The following is a 24,367-nucleotide window of genomic DNA, read 5'->3' as shown; positions in this document are numbered from 1 at the left end:
CTGTCTAGGTCCTGTGGGTGACTACTGGAGAACCCCTGTCTAGGCCCTGTAGGTGACCACTGAAGAACCCCTGTCTAGGTCCTGTGGGTGACTACTGGAGAACCCCTGTCTAGGCCCTGTGGGTGACTACTGGAGAACCCCTGTCTAGGCCCTGTGGGTGACTACTGGAGACAGTAGAGGGAGATCCGCCAACGCTTCAAACACTACGTGGTTTATCATGAGTTTAGGCCTTATTCTGGTGGTAAAATATACCTGGCTAAAGATACCTCACTGGAACAAAACCAGTAAACCCATAAACTCCCTGCTTTACGCTTTACCTCAACCGACACCCCTTCAATAACTGCTTCACTCAAGGCTGGTGAGACAGAACGGCGGTGAAAGGTGCCTACCGTATGGCCAGTCCTCACTTAAGCCACTCGTCCACCAGGGCGAAGGCACTCTGGTTGTGGAGAGGCACCTGTTGTTAGGCAGTAAAATATGCCTGAGGAAGGTCCGACAACCATGATGCGGTCTGTGCTCAGCCTGGTTTAACAGCCTGGCAACAAGAGAGGACAATTACACCTGGTTTAACAGCCTGGCAACAAGAGAGGACAATTACACCTGGTTTAACAGCCTGGCAACAAGAGAGGACAATTACACCTGGTTTAACAGCCTGGCAACAAGAGAGGACAATTACACCTGGTTTAACAGCCTGGCAACAAGAGAGGACAATTACACCTGATTTAACAGCCTGGCATTAACAGCCTGGCTATCTACCGCAAGTAGATAGCAGAGGGGTCTTTTAATTTAAAAGTGTTTGTATTTTCCATGAGCTTACCCAATTAATAATTGATACAATAATTGATGGGGTGGCAGGTAGCCTAGTGGTTAGAGCGTTGGGCCAGTAACCAAAAGGTCGCTAGTTCAAAATCCCAGAGCTGACAAGGTCAAATTCATTTTGTCATTTTGCCCCTGATCAAGGCAGTTAACCCACTGTTCCCAGGCTGTCATTGTAAATAAGAATTTGTTCTTAACGGATTTGCCTAATAAAAAAAAAAGGTAAATAAAAAATACATAGTAGTAAGTGATCTAGTGTTTGCTGTGACCCAAGAGAGAGAAGCAAGCCAGAGTGATACAGCCTGGTAGAGTTTCTCACAACAAGCAAGGCTCAGACAGCCACAGGCTGTTATCTCTCTGACAGCTGCTGCTGGCTTTATGAGAGGATCCGTTTTATTTCATGACACATTGTTTAAAAGTATTTTAACACATAAAAGTTTTACAATCGATCAAAAAAGATGGTACTTTCACTTCCACTTTATAAAGTGTGTCCCAGAGTCTGTCCATAAATCTGGTCATAAAGACAGCTTGTGAAGGACGTCCTTATTTCACTAGGCCAATGAGACTCCAGGGTAATACAGTCTGGAAGACTGCAATAAAAAACATCTGAGTTTCACATGTTATGCTGAAAATCATTGACCAAAGAGATTGCTTTGACATCTGACAGCAATAAAGAAGTCTGCAGTGAATAAAAACTGAACAATTACTAATTTCCAAAAGGTTCCATCGAATTTCCCAACAAAAAGGTTGCAAACATTGTCTCACTGGTTAGGAACATATCTTCTCCCCAGAATATTGTCTCACTGGTTAGGAACATATCTTCTCCCCAGAACATTGTCTCACTGGTTAGGAACATATCTTCTCCCCAGAATATTGTCCCACTGGTTAGGAACATATCTTCTCCCCAGAACATTGGTTTGCTGTGTTCCTAAACATTGACCCACTGGTTAGGAACATATCTTCTCCCCAGAACATTGTCTCACTGGTTAGGAACATATCTTCTCCACCGGAATATTGTCCCACTGGTTAGGAACATATCTTCTCCCCAGAACATTGTCTCACTGGTTAGGAACATATCTTCTCCCCAGAACATTGTCTCACTGGTTAGGTACATCTCTTCTCCCCAGAATATTGTCTCACTGGTTAGGAACATATCTTCTCCCCAGAATATTGTCCCACTGGTTAGGAACATATCTTCTCCCCAGAATATTGTCTCACTGGTTAGGAACATATCTTCTCCACCGGAATATTGTCTCACTGGTTAGGAACATATCTTCTCCCCAGAATATTGTCTCACTGGTTAGGAACATATCTTCTCCACCGGAATATTGTCTCACTGGTTAGGAACATATCTTCTCCACCGGAATATTGTCCCACTGGTTAGGAACATATCTTCTACCCAGAACATTGGTTTGTTGTGTTCCCAAACATCGAAGCAACAGAGTATATTATTTCCTAAATACAAAGCGCAAACTGTTACAAAATCTGGTGCAAACCTTCAAGAGCAAGAATCTTTCACGCCATTGAATATGGTATTTGTTCACTATACAGCATCTTCATACCAACCAGTGAAATTGACAGAGAGCAAAGATGGCTCAACCAAAAGCTTTTGGCTTCCATCTAGTGGTCATTAAGGCTAAAGCATAGCAAGTTCTTACTGTTCTCCAGGTTTAGACCAGCATGCCTAAAATGGCATTCCTCTTCTTGCCCATATGATAGAAAGTAGAGGTCGACCGATTAATCGGAATGGCAGATTAATTAGGGCCGATTTCAAGTTTTCATAAAAATCGGAAATCGTTATTTTTGGACACCGATTTGGCCGTCTTTGTTGTTTTTTTTACACCTTTATTTATCCATTATTTAACTAGGCAGTTACCACATTCTTAGTTTCAATGACGGCCTAGGAACGGTGGGTTAATGACAGATTTTTACCTTGTCAGCTCAGGGATTCAATCTTGCAACCTTTCGGATACTAGTCCAACACTCTAACCACCTGATTACATTGCACTCCACGAGGAGACTGCATGTCACACGAATGCAGTAAGAAGCCAAGGTAAGTTGCTAGCTAGCATTAAACTTATCTTATAAAAATCAATCAATCATAATCACTAGTTAACTACACATGGTTGATGATATTACTAGTTTATCTAGCGTGCCCTGCGTTGCATATAATCAATGCAGTGCGTATTCGCAAAAAAGGACTGTCTTGCTCCAATGTGTACCTAAACATAAACATCAATGCCTTTCTTAAAATCAGTACACAAGTATATATTTTTAAATCTGCATATTTAGTTCATATTGCCTGCTAACCTGGCTCATTGCGAACTCTGTGAAGACTATTTCTTCCTAACAAAGACAGCCAACTTCGCCAAACGAGGGATGATTTAACAAAAGCGCATTTGCGAAAAAAGCACAATCATTGCACGACTGTACCTAACCCTAAACATCAATGCCTTTCTTAAAATCAACACAGAAGTATATATTTTTAAACCTGCATATTTTGCTGAAAGAAATCCAGGTTTGCAGGCAATATTAAGCAGGTGAAAGTGTCACTTCTCTTGCGTTCATTGCACGCAGAGTCAGTGTAAATGCAACAGTTTCGGCCGCCTAATTTGCCAGAATTTTACGTAATTATGACATAACATTGAACGTTGTGCAATGTAACAGGAATATTTAGACTTATGGACGCCACCAGTTAGATAAAATACGGAATGGTTCCGTATTTCACTGAAAGAATAAACTTCTTGTTTCCGAGATGATAGTTTCCGGATTCGACCATATGAATGACCTGAGGCTCGTATTTCTGTGTGTTATGTTATAATTAAGTCTATGATTTGATAGAGCAGTCTGATTGAGCGGTGGTAGGCAGCAGCAGGCTCGTAAGCATTCATTCAAAACAGCACTTTCGTGCGTTTTGCCAGCAACTCGTCGCTGTGCTTCAAGCATTGAGCTGTTTATGACTTCAAGCCTATCAACTCCCGAGATTAGGCTGGTGTAACTGATGTGAAATGGCTAGCTAGTTAGCAGGGTGCGCGCTAATAGCGTTTCAAACGTCATTCGCTCTGAGACTTGGAGTGGTTGTTCCCCTTGCTCTGCAAGGTCCACGGCTTTTGTGGAGCGATGGGTAACGCTGCTTCGAAGGTGGCTGTTGTCGATGTGTTCCTGGTTCGAGCCCAGGTAGGGGCGAGGAGAGGGACGGAAGCCATACTGTTACACTGGCAATAGTAAAGTGCCTTTAAGAACATCCAATAGTCAAAGGTATATGAAATACAAATGGTATAGAGAGAAATTGTCCTATAATTCCTATAATAACTACAACCTAAAACTTCTTACCTGGGAATATTGAAGACTCCTGTTAAAAGGAACCACCAGCTTTCCTATGTTCTCATGTTCTGAGCAAGGAACTTAAAAGTTTGCTTTTTTACATGGCACATGTTACAATTTCACTTTCTTCTCCAACACTTTGTTTTTGCATTATTTATACCAAATTGAACATGTATCATTTTATTTGAGGCTAAATTGATTTCATTGATGTATTATATTAAGTTAAAATAAGTGTTCATTCAGTATTATTGTAATTGTCATTATTACAATTTTTTTTAAACATCTTTTCTAAATAAAAAATAATAATAATAATATTTTTTTATTATTATGATTATTATTATTATTATTATTATTTTTGTTTAAATCGGTCAATTAATCGGTATCGGCTTTTTTTGGTCCTCCAATAATCGATATCTGCGTTGAAAAATCATAATCGGTCGACCTCAAATAGAAAGTATCTCATTTCAACTGTTGGCTCATATACATTGCAAATAAGTGGGCAATTTATACAAGTTCACAACAGACCAAGCCAGGCTTTAGTTGTTGAACGTTGATATGTTAACTGAATGGGCTCCTAAAAAAATTAAAAAACAGAGGTTGTTGAGTGGAACACTGACCTTTCTATGCCATGTGGCGAGTGTTCACACGCATATCGCAAGTGTCTTGCTGCTGCTTCCAACTGCCTATTGGACTCCACAATCTCACCTATCAGATGACAGGGAGCTGCGTACGTCTCTCTCTTAGTGTGGTCTACCTGTTCGCCATGTGGCAGCTGCTATAAGACTTCACACCAGGACACAAAGGGACCATAAGAGGCAAACTGATCTCTTTGGCTCTCACCTGAACAGAGCTGTTCAGATGCTTCACAATTGACTAATTGGTCACACTTAAGCCAGTCCTTACGCATGAGCAGCTATTGTGGTGCCTGCTGTATGTGTGGATGTATTGACTGTGTTCTTAGACATGTCACAACAACAACATGTGGTTGATTTAGAGTTCTATTGTAACTTATCAGAGATTAATAGGCAGTATTAGGTGGCACTACTTTGATGAGAAGTTATTGGGGCACAATAGCAGGAAGGGCATTTTAGGGACATCATCTGTGTTTTAATACAACTTCAGGGCAGGCATGGGTTATATCATTTTAAAAAACATTTACTGTCAAAAAATGTTTTACTTCAGTGGCAATAACATTTCAAATATAGTTAAGACAAAGTAAATCCATAGATATACACAGGACTTAATCTTAACTTAATCTTAACACAATCTAAAGTACAAAAAGTATCAAAACAGTTAGCTTATTGATTTGATCACATCCTTTTATGTGCAGATTTAGACTTGAGATTTTTTTTTTCTTCCTCTTTTCTTCTTGGGGGTTGAGGACTCCTTGTTGCAACACTCACAAACCCAGCAACCTGAGGAGAAAAACGATGTGGACCAGCTGTAATACATAACATCAACCCAAAGGCTAGAAAGCAGACTACATTGTGGGATCCATCAGACTAAAAGGCATTTAAGACCAGCACTTTCTGACATTTGATTTCAACACTTCCAAAGCATTTCGACCAGATTCCGAACATTAACTTTCTGATGTTTAATTCGCAGCAACACTAATTATAGCAAGTTGAGGTAACACACAACCCTTCATGACTGCACAAAAAAATTATTATTTAATGCCAGTCTTGGAAAACTCTAAAAACAGATTTCAATTTAGCATTATTCACCAAGTTCAGATGGCTATGCAAATTAATGTTATTTTCACATAAAACCAGAAATTCAAATCACCCCAGAACTCCATAAAACACAACATAAGCTACAATGAGAGAGAAAGACAGAGTGCAACAGCAAGACAGAGATTCTCTTTTTTTATACTCTCCCCCTTCCATCTTTCAAGTAATCACTGATCGAATACATATTGATAGGTGTAAGCAACGATTCCATCACAAAGGTTTCACCAAGGAAAGAAGGAATGATGCATCCTTAAAGTATTTGAACAGGCCCAGAGAGAGAGCTCACCTAGAGGGATGGAGTCCAGGCCCACACAGAAGGAGTGGAAGCCCCGGTCACACGTGTCACAGAACATCATCTCCTCCTCATGGTGGGGATGCTTACACACCGTGCACGTCTTACACTCCATGCACTGCCACGGGTAGGTCTTAATCAGACCCACCAGCTCCTCACCCATGTCCAAGCACGATGGGTGAGCTGGGACGGACACACACACAAACGCTCACACCAAAGCACTTCTCCAAAACACTGTATAATTCCAATTTGTGATCCCAACAATTCAGATTAAGTTCTGTTGATCATATCTTAGAGGCTTTATGGTCATTATGAATAAGCCTGTGCAATTTGTCAGTTTTAATTAAAAAACAAGCAGTTCCACTTACCACTGTTCTTGCACTGTGTGCAGTGAATGAGAGCTTCTGGCTTTCCTTCCTTGTTGGACTCCTTACCCTTCTGGCAAATGCCACAAATAGCATTGGGCATGACCTTAGGCTGCAAGGACAGAACAATGCTATCATGTTTAGCAACCAGGCCTAGTGCACCATGTGACACTGGGCTTCTGGGCAACACACATTGTACAAGGTGTTAAATCCTAAAAGGCCTGACAGGAGGTATACATGAATTTACTCACAATAGATCCAATCTTGTTAGGTGATTCTTACTTCACAACCCAAAACAAGAATGACTAGGAAAATCCTTGTCATTTTTAAGAAACTCCCACAAACCCTTTCTATTCATGGGGACTGGGAGTCTATGATTCTCAGATCTCAAAATCTCCAAAGGCAAACACCAAGAGGTCAAGTTGATTTAAGATCCATTTGGATGTGCCATGGTGTTCCCCACAGCTGCTCATAACAGGTTAAACAGTTGAATGTGCCTCCGGTAGATGCCGAGCTGTTTCCACACATTGTGGTCCCACATTTATAGAAAGGTAGCTAGCCAAAGTGATTTCTGACAGGAGGAAAACTCTTTCCCTGCAGGTATTTCTTTACCTCATTACAGTCTCTGTGCTGCGAACACAATCAAAACATCTCTGTACATTCTATTTGTTTGAAATCTTTATTTCAATGGTGAACTGTGTCTAAAGACTGACATATCAAAGGTTTTCCTACATAAAAAGTATTGGATTAGATAAGAGCAGTAAAAGCCTAAAACAAACAACGAAACCCGTGGGAGGGTGAATCGGAGGTTAGAGACACACAGTTGAGTTAATAAAAGGACAGCTAATTTAGCTGGCATCCTTCTCCACAGAAAGAGGGGTGCCAGCTGAACTTGGATAAATATTTATCCGAAGGAAGGTATGACACCTTTGCCATTACACTCAAATCATGCATGTAAGACATGACATTCTAAGAGAGAGAAGTGTACAAGTCAGGAACAAATTTAACAAACTGTACCAACTTAGGCAGACAGTCTGCACAAATATTGGGAATGACAAGTGTGCAATCAGTTAGGAGGATATAGCCCATGAGGGATGAAGTAGGTTTCTATGTGTTCGTGGAAATTCAAAATGTCAAACGTTTGGTGTTGCCATCCTGAAATGTTGTCATTGACTGGTGCAAAACAAGAACAGAAGGCTACATATTTTGTGTTAGGCTTCAGATGGCTACCCCTGCAGTGTAGTGCCAACCAAGGATATTCATATCATTATCAGTATGAAAATAAATACATATTTTGTGTTAGGATTCAGATGGCTACCCCTGCAGTGTAGTGCCAACCAAGGATATTCATATCATTATCAGTATGAAAATAAATACAGATTTTGTGTTAGGATTCAGATGGCTACCCCTGCAGTGTAGTGCCAACCAAGGATATTCATATCATTATCAGTATGAAAATAAATACATATTTTGTGTTAGGATTCAGATGGCTACCCCTGCAGTGTAGTGCCAACCAAGGATATTCATATCATTATCAGTATGAAAATAAATACAGATTTTGTGTTAGGATTCAGATGGCTACCCCTGCAGTGTAGTGCCAACCAAGGATATTCATATCATTATCAGTATGAAAATAAATACAGATTTTGTGTTAGGATTCAGATGGCTACCCCTGCAGTGTAGTGCCAACTAAGGATATTCATATCATTATCAGTATGAAAATAAATACAGATTTTGTGTTAGGATTCAGATGGCTACCCCTGCAGTGTAGTGCCAACCAAGGATATTCATATCATTATCAGTATGAAAATAAATAAAAATGTTGTACAGCTCCTGAACTCTAACTTGCATTAAAATTATAATAAAGTCAACTTTAAGGCCATGTTATCTATAGCTATGTAATTATTCTGCAAGTACTGTATTGACTTTAGCCTTAAATTCAATGAGCGCCGATTAGAAAGTTAGTGATAAAATCTGAACACATCTAAGCCATATAGTTTATTTGTATGCATTACATACTAACAATAAATGTTTAAACTTCTAAAGTTTGGCTTGTTAATAAATTATTAAAATTCCCTTTGGAAACATGCTGATTGGAAAGTTAACAGACAAATCAATCCCTGTGGAAAGTTATGAACACTCCACAGCAATCAATGATCACATCCGGATGTAGTGTAGTAATACCAGTCATGCTACATTTGGCCTTACTGCTCTTGCTGTCATTCTTAGCAAACTAACTTTTATTAATCTCCCATGTTGCCTTGCAGTAAGACAGAGAGTAAATTACCAGAAGGTAGATCATGTTGATCCCAGAAAAGCCATACTCCTACCTGAACCCAACAATAACTTTCAGAGGCAATCGAAAGTAAAAAAAAATAAATTAAAAGCCAACATATAGAAAGTGTTAACAGGCCTCTGGCAGAGTAACATTGTGTTCTCCAGTCTCAAACAAAGAACAGTATGTAAGGTTATTTCAAACAACTGCAGAATACTGCATTAAAAGTACTGACAACTTGAATTATAAAACGTTCAAAACACTCAAGTAATACTGTAGTTGAGGTGCTACTACTAAATAAAATGGATGCATCTTATAAAGTCTGTATCATAACAAGAAATACTGTGTGGTTTAAAAATAATTAATCTAACAGACAAATATATCTGCTTACATGTCTCAAAGGGATAGTTCATCCAAATGATATATTGGTTTCCTTACCCTTTAAACAGTCTATGGACAGGGTATGACAACCATCCACGCTTTGGTTTCGTTTCCAAAGGAACCGTTTCCAAATGCTAATGTTTTAGCATTTGTGACACAAAGCCGCTTCAAGTCATGGGACTGATAATAGCATTTTTCACACATCACGCCCAAATCATCAGAAATGTATTGTAAAGTTCCATGAAGTCACTTATAAATTATTTGAACATGAAAAAGCTAATAAAAATCGGTCCCATGACTTTAAATGGATTTGTGCCACAAATGCTAAAATGTGGAAACAATGCCATGGAAACAAAACCAAAGCATGGATCGCTGTCATACCTTGTCCATATACTGCTTACAGGTTAAGGAAACCAATTTCATTTTGTAATTTGGGTGAACTATCCCTTTAATTAGTCTGTTGCCATGTAGACAGAAAAGAGGTATATTAAGACATTCAAAGAATACAGTGAAAAATGTACAAGTCTTCAGGACCAATTGAAAGTGCTGTGAAGAAAAAGTTCCAGATGTGACAGAACTACTCCAAAATGTTATTGCTTATAAAGTCTGATATAGAACCATCAGTGTTTCAACCAATGATGTATATAAACCCTGGATTGCTGATGCTATGTTTTGGCCAATGAGAGGCTTTGATGTCACCAGTCAACCATATTGGCACTGCCCAGAAGAAGCAGTCTTCCATAGGAATTCCACAGTATTTCAATTAAAATGTTAAGGACAAAATTACATGTAAATATGTTGTTGTTGTTGTTATTGTAGCAGGGAACGTAACAGTACTTTCACAAAATAATAATACCTTAAAGCTAGAATCCTTAGTAGATACATCAATTTTGGGATTTCAATTAATTATCTATACCCATTGATTTTTGAAGAAAATCATTTATAAATGCCTCATGAGCTTAGTTCAACTGTTGTCCACCATCAATACCCAAAATAGAAGCTTGTTTTACTCCAATGTTTGTAAACAAAGTAAATTGTAAACAAAGTAACTGTGACCAAGAGACTGAAAAACAGCTTCAATCTCAAGGCCATCAGACAGTTAAAAAGCCATCACTAGCCGGGTACCACCCGGTTACTCAATCCTGCACCTTAGAGGATCCTGCCCTATAAACATAGACATGTAATCCCTGCTCACTTTAATGTTTACATACAGTATTCTATTCTACTGTATTTTAGTCAATGCCACTCCGACATTGCTTGTCCTAATATTTATATATTTCTTCATTGTATTATTTTACTTTTAGGTGTGTATTGTTAGATATTACTGCATTGTTGGAGTTAGCGAAATGCTTGTGTTCCTACTCCTGCAATAACATCTGCTAAATATGTGTATGTGACCAATACAATTTGAACACTGTATAGCCTCAAAATGGTTAAAACTATACGTTTGGTATAATGGATGGTCAGTCCTTGCATCCATAGTTCTGTCTCTGAATTTGAGAGAGGTTACATTTCTCCAGGCCCATCCCTCAGACTTTAACAAAACAGAGACAAGGTGTATGCTTTTTTATTGTTTCAATTAAGGATTCTAGCTTTAAGGACAATGTTTTTATACTTTTTTATGTTAAGTCCTCTAGTGTATATACTGTATATAAATCATTGGTTTTAACCATACGGTTGATCTGGAACCATCAGTATTTTAACCATATGGTTGATCTGGAACCATCAGTATTTTAACCATACGGTTGATCTGGAACCATCAGTATTTTAACCATACGGTTGATCTGGAACCATCAGTATTTTAACCATACGGTTGATCTGGAACCATCAGTATTTTAACCATACGGTTGATCTGGAACCATCAGTATTTTAACCATACGGTTGATCTGGAACCATCAGTATTTTAACCATACGGTTGACATGGAACCATCAGTATTTTAACCATACGGTTGACATGGAACCATCAGTATTTTAACCATACGGTTGACATGGAACCATCAGTATTTTAACCATACGGTTGATCTGGAACCATCAGTATTTTAACCATACGGTTGACATGGAACCATCAGTATTTTAACTATACGGTTGATCTGGAACCATCAGTATTTTAACTATATGGTTGATCTGGAACCATCAGTATTTTAACTATATGGTTGATCTGGAACCATTAGTATTTTTAACCATATGGTTGACATGGAACCATCAGTAGCAAACTGGACCAAGTGAATGAAGGAAGGCAGAACAAGTCCACAGACTTGAGTGTTGCCCCAAATAAGAACTATTGCCACCTGGTGGAGTATGTGTGTGAGAGAAGTGACAGGGCCAGAAAACAAAGGAGAGTCTCTCTATTGAAAGTGCTGAAGAATCTGGAAAGGGTAGTAGAGAAGGGGAAAGGCAAGAGAAGTGCTGTTGAAGAATGTCAGGGGCTTTTTTCTTCTACCTTGTACCCAGGGACAGATTTGTGTTGGTTGGGGCGTGGGGTGGCAGTCCTGTCCTTGGCCTTGCCCTTTGACTGCACTCCACTGTCCTGACTGTCCCCATCTGAGGTGTTTCCAGATGAGCTGTCCTGTAGACACAATTCAGTTCTTACTATTCAAGCAAGCTGCAAAAGAGCTTACATTGAATCAACTTACAGAGCATCTCTAGGCATTTACTGGTAATACAATACAACATGTCTTTGCATCTCTAGCTCTGAAATCAAGTGAATTGTATAAAACCAGTTCAAGGATCCAGTTCCTTACCGAATTTTTCTTGCCCTCTTCTCCCTTGATGTCATCTGCATGGTCCGAGTCCCCATCACTGTCCAGGGCAGGCAGCTCTGGGTCCAGGGGGGGCTCGAACAGGGCTGTGTTCAGGGGCAAGTAGCGCAGCTCGTTGGGAGAGTACCTGTATCAAACACAGGAACATCAATTTATCAGCTACTCAAATATCTTTAGAGGTCAGGACCTGCATTCAGGAGACTAGTTTTTGGTTAGTGAACCTTACCTTTTGTAGTAGTCCTGGAACTGTCCAGGGATGAGGGCCACTGGATAGGGTCCAGTCTTGGTTCTCTCTGGAGGAAGGACTTTATACCTCCCTTGGGGTACTTGGATAATCTGTTAGAAAGTTAGTTGAAACTTTTACTCCTTCAATTGCAAGTTCAACTCCACATAGATAATACAGTTAATGAATGTACCAATACACACTGAGTGTACAAAAAATTAGGAACACCTTCCTAATATTGAGTTACACCCCCTTTTCCCCTTAGAACAGTCTCAATTTGTCAGGGCATGGACTCCACAAACTGTCAAAAATGTTCCACAGGGATGCCGGCCCATGTTGACTCCAATGATTCCCGCAGTTGGGTCAAGTTGGCAGGATGTCCTTTGAGTGGTGGACCATTCTTGATACACATGGGAAACTGATGAGTGTGAAAAATCCAGCAGCATTGCAGTTGACACCAACCAGTGTGCATGGTACCTGCTACCATACCCCATTCAAAGGCACTTAAATATTTTGTCTAGTCTATTCACCCTCTGAATGGCACACATACACAATCCATGTCTCAATTGTGTCAAGGCTTAAAAATCCTTATTCAACATGTCTTCATCTGCACTGATTGAAGTGGATTTAACAAGTGATAACAATAAGGGATTATAGCTTTCACCTGGATTCACCTGGTTAGTCAATGTCCAGGAAAGAACAAGTGTTCCTAATGCCTCGTACACTCGGTGGATCTACTCAAACATGGCAAGGGAGTTCTTATAAACACAAAAGACTAATGGAGCTATATGTCTTTATTCATGGAATTAACGTACATGTGTCTGAAGGTCAAAATAGGCCCTTCTCTCTTCCATCCTTTCCCTGTTGAAGTTACTGTTGAACTCAGCAGCTTTCTTGGCAGCTTTCTGTATGTACTCTGGCACTTTACTGGCTTCAACCTTCTGAGGCCTTTGTTGCTGCATTTTCTAGGAGATAAAAAAAAAATTGAATAAAAACTTACCAACAACATATTGAATAACCATGTCAACTTTAAATGAAAATACAGTTCAGGAGTTGTCCTTGTTTTTGGTCACATTAGATGTTGAGAGTCTATATACCAGCATTCCCCATGTGGGGGGGCTGGCAGCCGAACTCACTATTTGGGAGACAGAGATACTAACGAATATCCACCAACAAACTTTATTCTAGAGCTGGCTGAATATGTTTTGACCTACAGCTATTTCAGGTTTGATGATGAATATTCCCTCCAAACGAATGGAACATTGATGGGGTCCACAATTTAAAATGTAAAAATCCACCACTTATTGTGTATAGGACAGGTTGCAATTTACGCGATAAATTGGTTCATGTCAATTGCCAGCCAAAAAATACATTTCAGCCAGGTTCTTTTACACCCTCTTCCAAATGGTAGCTATAAATGCAGAGGATGCGCACAGTGCAACAATATCATGAAGTGTGAATATTTCTGCCACCCACATACAGGAAAACGGTTCCAAATAAATTACATTATTAAATGTCCATGTGGGCTGTGCTATGTAGGTAAAACCTCTCGTTCTCTCAAACAGAGAATCTGTGAACATAAGTACATTTTAATGACCTAAAACATGACATTTCTACCTTTAGATTTTGTGGAATAGAGAAAGTTAAGATATCAGACATGGGAGGTGATATCAATAATACTCTGAGTAAAAAGGAATGTTTTGGGATTTTCACCCTGCAGACATGATTTCCTAAAGGTCTTAATGATGAAATGCCTACGTGTGTTATGTTGTAAATTTGAACATGAATGATGCCCCTATTTCAGATTACTCTGATGTTTTTCGTACGATGTACCCAATGATTAATGGAAACTTGCTTGGTAGGTCTATGTCCTCATTGTGGTTTAACAGACGTGTTTAATACGTCTTATTTACACACTTTATTTGAATATTTACGAAATGCATATTGTTATATTTGGTAGCACTTATTTGTTTTCCTTCGCCTCCAACCCCTTTTGATGCGTGGAACGGATGTGGGTGGGTGGTCTACATAAGGGTGCAATTATTTTTTTTACTCACAAAAGCTCTGACGAAGGCCGTGAGGTCGTTACGTAAGCTTATTAAAGATCAGTGATACTATCAAAAGCTGTGTGCAGTTTCCTTTTTACCGCATCTTGTTTTTGAAAGAAAAGCTAATTTTTGGTCCATTAAAATAGCATCAAATTGATCAGAAATACAGTGTAGACCGTGTTGATGTTGTAAATGACTGTTGTAGCTGGAAACGGCTGATTTTTTAAACAGAATATCTACTGGCACATTATTAGCAACCATCCTGGCAGCTTCGTTAAATATTACCCGCAAAACACCAGTCTCAACATCAACAGTGTAGAGGCGAATCCGGGATGCTGGCCTTCGAGGCAGAGTTCCTCTGTCCAGTGTCTGTGTTCTTTTGCCCATCTTAATCTTTTATTTTTATTGGCCAGTCTGAAATATGGCTTTTTCTTTGCAACTCTGCCTAGAAGGCCAGCATCCCAGAGTCGCCTCGTCACTGTTGACGTTGAGATTGGTGTTTTGCGGGTACTATTTAATGAAGCTGCCAGTTGAGGACTTGTGAAGCATCTGTTTCTCAAACTAGACACTAATGTACATGTCCTCTTGCTAAGTTGTGCACCGGGGCCTCCCACCTCTCTTTCTATTCTGGTTAGAGCTTGTTTGCGCTGTTCTGTGAAGGGAGTAGTACACAGCGTTGTACGAGATCTTCAGTTTCTTGGCAATTTCTCACATGGAATAGCCTTCATTTCTCAGAACAAGAATAAACTGACAAGTTTCAGAAGAAAGTTCTTGGATTCTGGCCATTTTAAGCCTGTAATGGAACCCACAAATGCTGATGCTGCAGATACTCAATGAGTGTAAAGAAAGCCAGTTTTATTGCTTCTTTAATCAGGACAACAGTCTTCAGCTGTGCTAACATAATTGCAAAAGTGTTTCCTAATGATCAATTAGCGCTTTAAAATGATAAACTTGGATTAGCTAACACAACGTGCCTTTGGAACACAGGTGTGATGGTTGCTGATAATGGGCCTCTGTACACCTATGTAGATATTCCATAAAAATCAGCCATTTACAGCTACAATATCCATTTACAACATGAACAATGTCTACACTGTATTTCTGATCAATTTTATGTTATTTTAATGGACGAAAAAACTATTTTCTTTCAAAAACAAGGATATTTCTAAGTGACCCCACACTTTTGAACGGTAGAGTATACAAAAAATAAAAAATACAATTGGACTTGAGTTCCCCAAATATATAAAAATACACACGCATACACAGAAGTCTTGGCTTGAGTTGCACAAATATTATTTATATATAAAATATTCAGGGAACTCAAGTCCAAGACTTCTGTAACAAGATATAGAAATCTGCAAACACAAAGCTTACTTTGCATCAATTAATATGTCAATGTTGCTGAGCATACTACCTTGAGTACTAACGTTAGTGGTACTCTGAACAGAGTACTAACATAGTGATACTCTCTGAACAGAGTGCTTACAGAGTACTCTTCTGTTATCCTCTGGCGCTCCCTCTCTTGGAGGATTACAGAATACTCAGCATGTTTTCCTGGGTACTCCTTCATCATCAAATCAATCACTTCATCACTTCGTAAAGCAGTCAAGCCTGAAAAAAATATTTACAATTAATTATTGTATTCACGAGTAGCCCAATTCCCCAAAACAACTCTTGGTGAGGCTTGAGGCCCTGGTGGTTTATGCTGAACTCTAAGCTCTTCCTGATTACGCAACAATTCCATGTTTTTCACTTCTCACCCAATGTGCACTGTGTCTCTGTGATGACATTTTGCTCCCTCAGATATAGCTTCTCCTTGTGGGAGAGGTCTCTCCTTTCCAAATCTAAAAGAAGAATTGATTGATTGATTGAATTGATTGGGTAATTAAAAGTAGTAGACTGCTCCAGCCAGAGACAACATTAATGATTGAGGATAAAAACAATCAAACCTAGAGGCTTATTTCCATTGAGATAAGGCATGGTTAGTCAGAGACCCGTATGATCTACAGATAGGCTATAACAAGACTACTAGCCTAATAATCAAATTGACACGCAATGATCCTACTACACCATACAAGCCGAACATTTAGTCACATTACCTGGATATTTTCGCTTGAATGAAGTGACTCCCAGATATTCACTGACTTGTTCTTGTAACATATAGTACTCCCCACTACCGTCTGACGGCCACCTGTACTCGGTCAGATTTTCTGCTGAGAAGTATGTGGGCCTGGGGAAACACATATGACTGAAAAGTTAAGAGCAGGGTAGAAGTATTAAGCCTGTTTGAAAGACGGACTCAATGTTATTGGACACGTAGGCTGCGTTTAGACAGGCAGCCCAATTATGATATTTTTGACCAAGCAGATCTGATGTGAAATTATCTGATTTGTCAAAAGACCAATTAGTGGAAAAAATATCAGAATTGCACTGCCTGTGTAAAAGCAGCCAAAGTGTTTGTAATGGGGATTGGACATGGTCCATTAGGAAGTAGTGATGAAAATATTTCAAACTACGCCTTCAGATACAAACTGACCACATACCCAAGTTCCTGACTGAAGGTATCGCAACTTCTGGAACTGTCACCTGAACCCATGCGCTGTCTTTTTGGAGCTTGACTGCCATCATTGGACACTTCCTCGATGTCATCCTAAAATGATAGCCAATACTGTTAGAATACACAAAACACCTGAACTATTTCTACTTGTTAAAGTTAATAGTTTTCTCCAAAAATAATGTTTTCGGGATGTTTTCAGATCTCAAGGGGTGAGTTAATTTCCTCTGTTGTGTCGATCCAGCAAGCACCATTCCCCCCTCTCATTCGATAAAGCTGGCCTAGAGGTAGCCCGATTGCCTTCCACTGTGTACAGCAAAAGGCATGCACATATACATAGAAACCACTAAACATCGCTTGTCTGTCACAAATGATGAATAAAATTATATTTGAACTTACTCTGCCGATTGTCCATGGGGTTGGTCCATCAGCTAGTCAAAATGTAAGACAAAATATCCACAGGAAATCATTATTAAACGAATTCAAGACGCGAGTTTGTGGCAAACAAGATTTGTTTGCTCATGACACATCGCACGTGCACAAGATGGAAGTACATGCACGCGACAAATGCATACTAACCAAAGTATTGGAGGTGTTTACATGGTTTTTCTTATGTTCTTTGGCACAAAGTCGGGTAAATAACACTTTCCTGCGGATATTTTGTCTCCAATTTCGACCAAATTAAGTACCAACAGCACAGGAAGAGTAAATTAAAATGTACTTGTATTAAACATTCTGCATTGTAACCCCATCCCTGGGTCTCTCCTATTTTCAGTTGGCAACAGCTAACGTTAACTGCAAAAAACACTCAAACAGGACTGTTTTATCTCCATCTCTTCATTCAAAGACTCAAATCATGGACACTCTGACAGTTGTGGCTTATTCGCGTGATGTATTGTTCTCTCTACCTTCTTGCCCTTGCTGTTGTTTGTGCCCAATAATGTTTCGTGCTGCTGCCATGCTAAGTTGTCTTAGGTCTCTCTTTATGTTGTGGTGGCTCTTGTCGTGATGTGTGTTTTGTCCTATAATTTAAATCCCAGCACGGGAGGACTTTTGCTTTTTGATAGGTCGTCATTGTAAGTAATCATTTGTTGTTAACTGACTTGTCTAATTAAATAAAAAATAAAGGACACTTCAAGTTTTTGCTGTGTTTTGTTTCAGACTGTATACCAATAATTGTTATCACAATCTGATTTAGGCATTCCTAGAGGAAAAACAGAGAGCATTGGATTTGGACTGTGGTCTAACGACACATGCACAATGTACGATGCAAACAAAAACAATGAGCAGAGGTCAAGACAGTTTCAGGTTGGATATTCGACGGATATTCGCCTGTAGCTTTCCTTACGTCCACCAACAGCAGTTAGGGACCGTCAACATAGTGACAAATCACATTTTTCAAATTTCGATAGCTCTTTAACCATTACTCCTAAAAAACCCGATGGCATAGACACACGTTGCACACACACAATGTGTGTTACTTCTCGCACTATTTTAAATTATTTATTTATATTTTTGAATTTCAATAGCTTCTTGGTCATGTGACCTACTGATTTCAAACAAGGTTCAGTCTCCACTCAATGGGCCTACATATCGCACACCCTTTACTTTGTCGATTTTCATCTCACACGTTTTTACATGAATTTTTCCAAATGTAAAATTTCAATAGCTCCTTGGTCATGTGACCTAATGATCTCAAAAAAGGTTCAGAATGTCCACTGACTATGCCTTCATAAATCGCACACTTTGATGTGCGTCTACTTTCATCTCATGCTATTAGACTTAAATCTGTAAGCCTGAGACCCACACTCAGAAGTAATTTGGAGAAAAAGAGTATCTGACCGATAGACCCCCTTGTACGCTCAAACCCTTCCAGGACATTACAATCTCACATCGCAGGATATTTGATGGTCCCTAGACTCCTTTCTAACAGTCCTCAAGCTTCAATAGGATAGTCGATGACTGTGTAACGGTTGAAATTCAGAGTCAACGTTATCATTTTAGTAAGTCTTATGGTCGGGTATAAAATGTCTCCAGTTTCTTGCTTTCTCAGGTCCTGCTGAGTGGACGGTATTGATGCCTTTTCAGTCTAGCTCCAGTCAGGTGTCATTATGTTATAAGCACCACGCCACCCCACTCCCATTTCATAACACCCTCTCACCTTCTACCATTTGTCTACACTCCAAGAACCATGAGAGCCCACTAGCTGTAGACGCCCCAAGATCCATGACAACTGAGATTCCCATATCCATAGCCTTCTTAGCTTGTCGGTCTAAAAGGGTTTTTGTCCTTACTTTGTTGAAATATCAAAGACAAAGTTTTTTGTGTGACTCTGGTAAGTCATTTCAAGTGAAAGCCAAATTTTCCCTGGTACAAAAATGTGTACTACTAACGAGTTCTGTTTATTTTGACTATGCAGCATAAAACTCTTAATGGGAGCTGAAAAACACTTTCACAGCTGTATGTTAATAAAGAAATACTACAGCTCAGTGAAATGGTAAATGTTAAGTCAGCTGTGGGATATGGACTGTAGAGGGGGATGCTATTGTACTGACAGTAGAGTCATCACTATTTCAGGACTTTTCTTTTGATTAGGGTCACAGCACTGGAGAATAACCTGGTTCTGGTCCAGAGGTACCGGACTCAATTGCCTCTAAAAATAGAAAATAAAGATGTTTGCTTGTACACTGGTCATCCTTATGCACTCCATGCAATACTTGCTGTTGTTTGTAATAGTTATTGTCATGTTTTTGGAAATACACATTTTTTTATTTATTGTATTTTACCTTTATTTAACTAGGCAAGTGAGTTATGAACAAATTCTTATTTTCAATGACGGCCTAGGAACAGTGGGTTAACTGCCTTGTTCAGGGGCAGAACGACAGATTTGTACTTTGTCACCTCGGGGATTTGAACTTGCAACCTCTCGGTTACCACTACTCTAACCACTAGGCTACGCTGCCGTCCCAGTATAACTGTCCTTTGTCGTTGGCATACAGCTGCATGGTACTGTGACAGTTGTCATGTTGTCCATTAAGCTGGTCACAGCGCTGTGGCAAAGAAACAATTGCGAGGTGGTGGTTGCGGTTGTGAGGTCTACAGACAAAAAGTCCTCTCTCCTTCTCCAATTCAGTTTAAAACTCTGCAGCCCCACAAATGCTTGTGGGTGAGGTAATAAATGGTCGTCATAACATGACAATAAGCATTTTTTTTATCACAATTCTTAAAATAGTGTAAAAAATGTCATACAGTGTCAAGGATGAACATAGAAGTACATTAGATGTGCACCTAACCAAGTCTAAGGACATGTAATATCACTTTGTAGATAACTGGAATTGGAGTTGAATGTTTCTGATGTACACTTGAATATTTACGGTCCTTATGTCACTTAAGTAAATAGTGACTGTGTCATCACGTAAACACAGTATTGTCAGCAATAAGACACTTTGACTACATAACACCTTATGTATGATACTTAATCTCCCTAACAAGGCATATACAGTGGGGAGAACAGTATTTGATACACTGCCGATTTTGCAGGTTTTCCTACTTACAAAGCATGTGGAGGTCTGTCATTTTTATCATAGGTACACTTCAACTGTGAGAGACGGAATCTAAAACAAAAATCCAGAAAATCACATCGTATGATTTTTAAGTAATTAATTAGCATTTTGTTGCATGTGTGCCACTGATAAAGAACCTGGATGTGGCCCAAAGACTGACTGGGTTAGTAACTTTATTTAACATGTTTATAATCTTTTGACAACAGTTTTGACAACAGTGACGGCATGTAAGACCATTTATGATATAAGACAATGGATGGCTAATTCGTCATACTGCATTGATATTTGATATTATTTATAACATGTTACAAGTTGTTTTGTTTTGATTGAATGTTTTGCATGCCAATTGAGATTCCATGTGCTGTGCCTAGGAACGAAGACAACAGAGTTCAACAGAGTAAAGAACACAAACTGGAAGTGCAGTCTGTTGTTGAAAATGTATGCTATATCCTATCCACACTGAAGAGGCTCTGACATGTACATCAACCAGGGATAAAGTTAACACGGTGAAATGTGTCATACTTAATTGAAGTTAAGTGTCTGTTGACATGTTGGAAAAGATTAAAGGTATACAATTTCTGTGTAATTTGTCAATATTAAATGTTTATTCATTGATATACTGGCCACCATTACTGTGGTCACATGTTCAGTATATGTATTGACCAGCAAACCCACTGCAGCCTACCTTACTAGCTCACTCTCATCCCTGATTCGGACAATGAATAGCATGAATCTCATACTTTGCCCTTTATGGTTGATATTAACGATGAAAGGAGATATTATCTGTCTCTCTCCTATTGTGTACCGCTGTTAAATACTATGGTAAAATAAAATAAAAACAGGGAAAATAAGTATTTAGAACTACCAATTATTGTAGATAAATATTAAAGAAAAGGGTAAACAACACTGGACTGAACCCCCAAATTGTCAAACTAATATTAATGTACAACAATATAGAAGATACATAACTAGAGGTTATGCAATGGATGTATATCCACTGCACACTTCTTAGGTGTGTAATTGACATGACCAAGGAGCTATTGAAATTTAAAACTATCAAAAATGTACATTACATCGAGTGATTTTACAGTACACAAACAAGAGTGTGCAATATAGAAGGATAGTCAGTGTACATTCTGCACCTTGTTTGAAGTCAGTAGGGCACATGACCAAGGAGCTATTGACATTTTAAATGTTTTAACATTCATGTAAAATCATGTGAGATGAAAATGGACAAACTGGAGTGTGTGCAATATAGAAAGAATGGAAGTCAGTGGACATTATGAAACTTGTTTGAGTCAAGTAGGTCACATGCTATTGAAATTTGAATGTAAAAAAAAGTTTATTTACGCTCCCTAACTAATTCAACTAGGAATACAGAATGCTGCTCACATTTCCACATGTTTATTCGCTTTGGAAAGCGAATGGATGTCCAAATCGTGTAAATAATTCCCGTGCAATGTTGTGCGCAATTTTTCGAATAAACGAATATTTGGAGGTTTGAACGCGCGAATATCCAACTTGAAAACTGTCTATACCTCGGTAAACAATGATACGCTGACAGTACTAAACAGCTAAGATGCTAGATGCTATGCTAGCTAAGTAAATTCAGGTAACGTTATGGCTAGCTAGTACCGTAAACTGTCTAGTCGTTAACTAACGACGACACAAAAGTTAGAACACATCGACCCACAACAGCTAGATTGCTATCAATTGTATTTAACTAGCGAAACGGCAGTAGGTTGAATTAAACAGTTGTGTTCTCAGCTAACTAACGTTAGCTACCTTAGCCTGTTGTGTCTTCAACACAATATGTATGTGGCCAGCAATGTGTAACGTTATACTGGTATTTCTGATCCGATATATTTGCCAAGTTTACCTTTACAGACTGAGCTCCCGGGGTTGCAGGGTTGCTATCGCAAGGTCTGGTTGGGAAAACAGTAGCCATGTTTAGCGGTTACTGTGCTGCTTGCTTCAGAGATGCACACCAGGATAATAATGTTACCGACTGGAAACAGAGACAAGGAACAAATCTCCTTCAAGTGGCGGTAAAGCAAGTCTTTGGATGGGGAATACATGTTTGCCAACATAGGCTACATCGTACAAATTCATGAAAATAAAAATGTGCTTTGAGGTCTTCATTTAAGAGTTCGGCACAAGGTTTGCAGTGTGGTTGAGGTTATGTTTAAATTTTCAATTTAAGAAATTAAATTGTAGTAATTCGCGGGGTATATCCATAATTATGACTTGGTGATTTGGTAACTAATAACAACCAAGTATGGGTCACCGCATACGCGGAAAGCGGGCGTGGCGAAATAAGTGGGTGCATCATCAGCGAACTGTGATTGGTTAAACAGTTTTGATAGATTAAAATTGTGTTTTTTGTTTTATTCGTCAGGATGCACATGATACACACCTCCAACGAAATGCTTAACTTGCAGGTTCCTTCTTGTCAATGCAACAAAAATAAAAGATAATATTGTAATGACCTGACTAGATCATAAATGAACAATTGTCCAGACAGAGGCTTGAGTTTGCGAATTGACGGTTTATTAAACCAACTTTACACAGGCTACTGTTTGGGCCGTAGCACACGCCAAAAAGATGACAGATAACCCACAAGCCAATCGTGACATTCTCTTGGGAAGCCCAGACGTAAGAGAGAGAGAATAAAGGCTGAACCTGGTCTTAACTTCCAATGCTCCACCCCCCTGCCCAACCCCCCTCCACGCCACTCCGCCAACCACCAGGATGCCCGGCATCAGAACATTCCAGGCATTCCCGTGATTGGCAGATAGCAGGTTGATTGACATGTCGGACCCCGCGAACACCGGGTACTGGTCAGTACAACACAACCACCTCCTAGCCTAACACATAACACACAGCTGTCTGTGCGGGTCGCTACAATATGAACAAAGTAAATGGCTCAGTAGAATAGAATACACATTTTAGCATAAGTATAATACAAGAAGGCACAATTTATAGTCCAATAGTAACACGTGTTTTGGGGAAGGGGGATAGGGTGGTGAATGTTTTTTAAATTGTGCAGTATTTAGCAATCTTAACACTTGTAGCAGCAGTTGTGATGGGTGTGTAGCATGAGTGTATACATGTGTGTGTTTGGTCAAACACTTAAATGGTTCCAATCGTTTTTTCACCATTCATTTTCCCTATAGGGGATTTTAGAACTACTTCAGAAAAGGTCTGTTTCATCAATGCTAGAAAAAGTACTCAATTGTCATAGAGTCAACGTAAAGGAGTACAAATGTGCTTAACATGTCACATAAGTTCTATGGACTCACTGTGTGTTTAACATGATTTTTGAATGACTACCTCATCTCTGTACCCCACACATACAGATAATTGTAAGGTCCCCTCTGTTGAGCAGTGAATTAATTTCTAACACAGACTCAACCACAAGGACAAGGGAGATTTTACAATGCCTCGCAAAGGTCACCTATTGGTAGATGGGTAAAAAAAAAGCTGACATTGAATATATCTCTGAGCATGGTGAAGTTATTAACTAACACTTTGGATGTACCAAGATACAGGCGTCCTTCTTAACTCAGTTGCCGGGAAAGAATGAAATCGCTCAGGGATTTTACTGTGAGGCCAATGGCGACATGAAAACAATTACAGAGTTTAATGGCTGTGATGGGAGAACTGAGGATGGCTCAACAACATTAACATTTTGGTTAGTATTGTGGAGTTACCACAAAGTGAAAAGGAGGAAGGAAGCCTGTACAGAATAAAACATTTCAAAAACATGCATCCTGTTTGCAATGAGGCACTAAACTGAAACTACAAAAAATGTGGCAAAGAAAAGAACTGTCCTGAATACAAAAGTGTTATGGTTGTGGCCAATCCAACACATCACTGAGAACCACTCCATATTTTCAAGCATGGTGGTGGCTGCATGATGTTATGGGTATGCTTGTCATCGGCAAGGACTAGGGAGTTTTTGTTGGATAAAAATAAACAGAATAGAGCTAAGCACAGGAAAATTCGTAGAGGAAAACCTGGTTAAGTCTGCTTTC

The 24,367-nt window shown here is 39.2% G+C and overlaps 1 protein-coding gene across 1 annotated transcript; it reads right to left on the bottom strand.

The window, feature by feature from the left end:
- Positions 1–5,225: 5,225 nt before the first annotated feature.
- Positions 5,226–22,594, bottom strand: LOC135511906 (PHD finger protein 10-like). The gene is made up of 12 exons (XM_064933426.1): positions 22,210–22,594; positions 16,757–16,863; positions 16,313–16,443; positions 15,974–16,057; positions 15,700–15,824; positions 12,981–13,130; positions 12,169–12,278; positions 11,925–12,069; positions 11,624–11,749; positions 6,531–6,639; positions 6,157–6,345; positions 5,226–5,555 (listed from the first exon to the last, which is right to left on the bottom strand). The coding sequence occupies exons 1-12, from the start codon at positions 22,276–22,278 to the stop codon at positions 5,473–5,475; spliced, it is 1,428 nt and encodes a 475-aa protein (XP_064789498.1). The 5' UTR covers positions 22,279–22,594; the 3' UTR covers positions 5,226–5,472.
- Between the last annotated feature and the right edge of the window lie 1,773 nt (positions 22,595–24,367).

The sequence above is a fragment of the Oncorhynchus masou genome, chromosome 24 (genome assembly GCF_036934945.1).
Source record: "Oncorhynchus masou masou isolate Uvic2021 chromosome 24, UVic_Omas_1.1, whole genome shotgun sequence".
Classification (NCBI taxonomy): Eukaryota; Metazoa; Chordata; class Actinopteri; order Salmoniformes; family Salmonidae; genus Oncorhynchus; species Oncorhynchus masou.
This window is presented reverse-complemented; position numbering and strand designations above follow the sequence as displayed.

Bases quoted from the DNA above. Each gene is read 5' to 3' on its own strand.
- LOC135511906 (XM_064933426.1), bottom strand. From the start codon at position 22,278: ATGGCTACTGTTTTCCCAACCAGACCTTGCGATAGCAACCCTGCAACC. The intron at 16,444-16,756 runs GTATGTGGTCAG...GTGTTTCCCCAG, and splicing joins ACCTTCAGTCAGGAACTTGG to GCCCACATACTTCTCAGCAG. The intron at 12,279-12,980 runs GTACGTTAATTC...ACTTTCTAACAG, and splicing joins ATTTTGACCTTCAGACACAT to ATTATCCAAGTACCCCAAGG.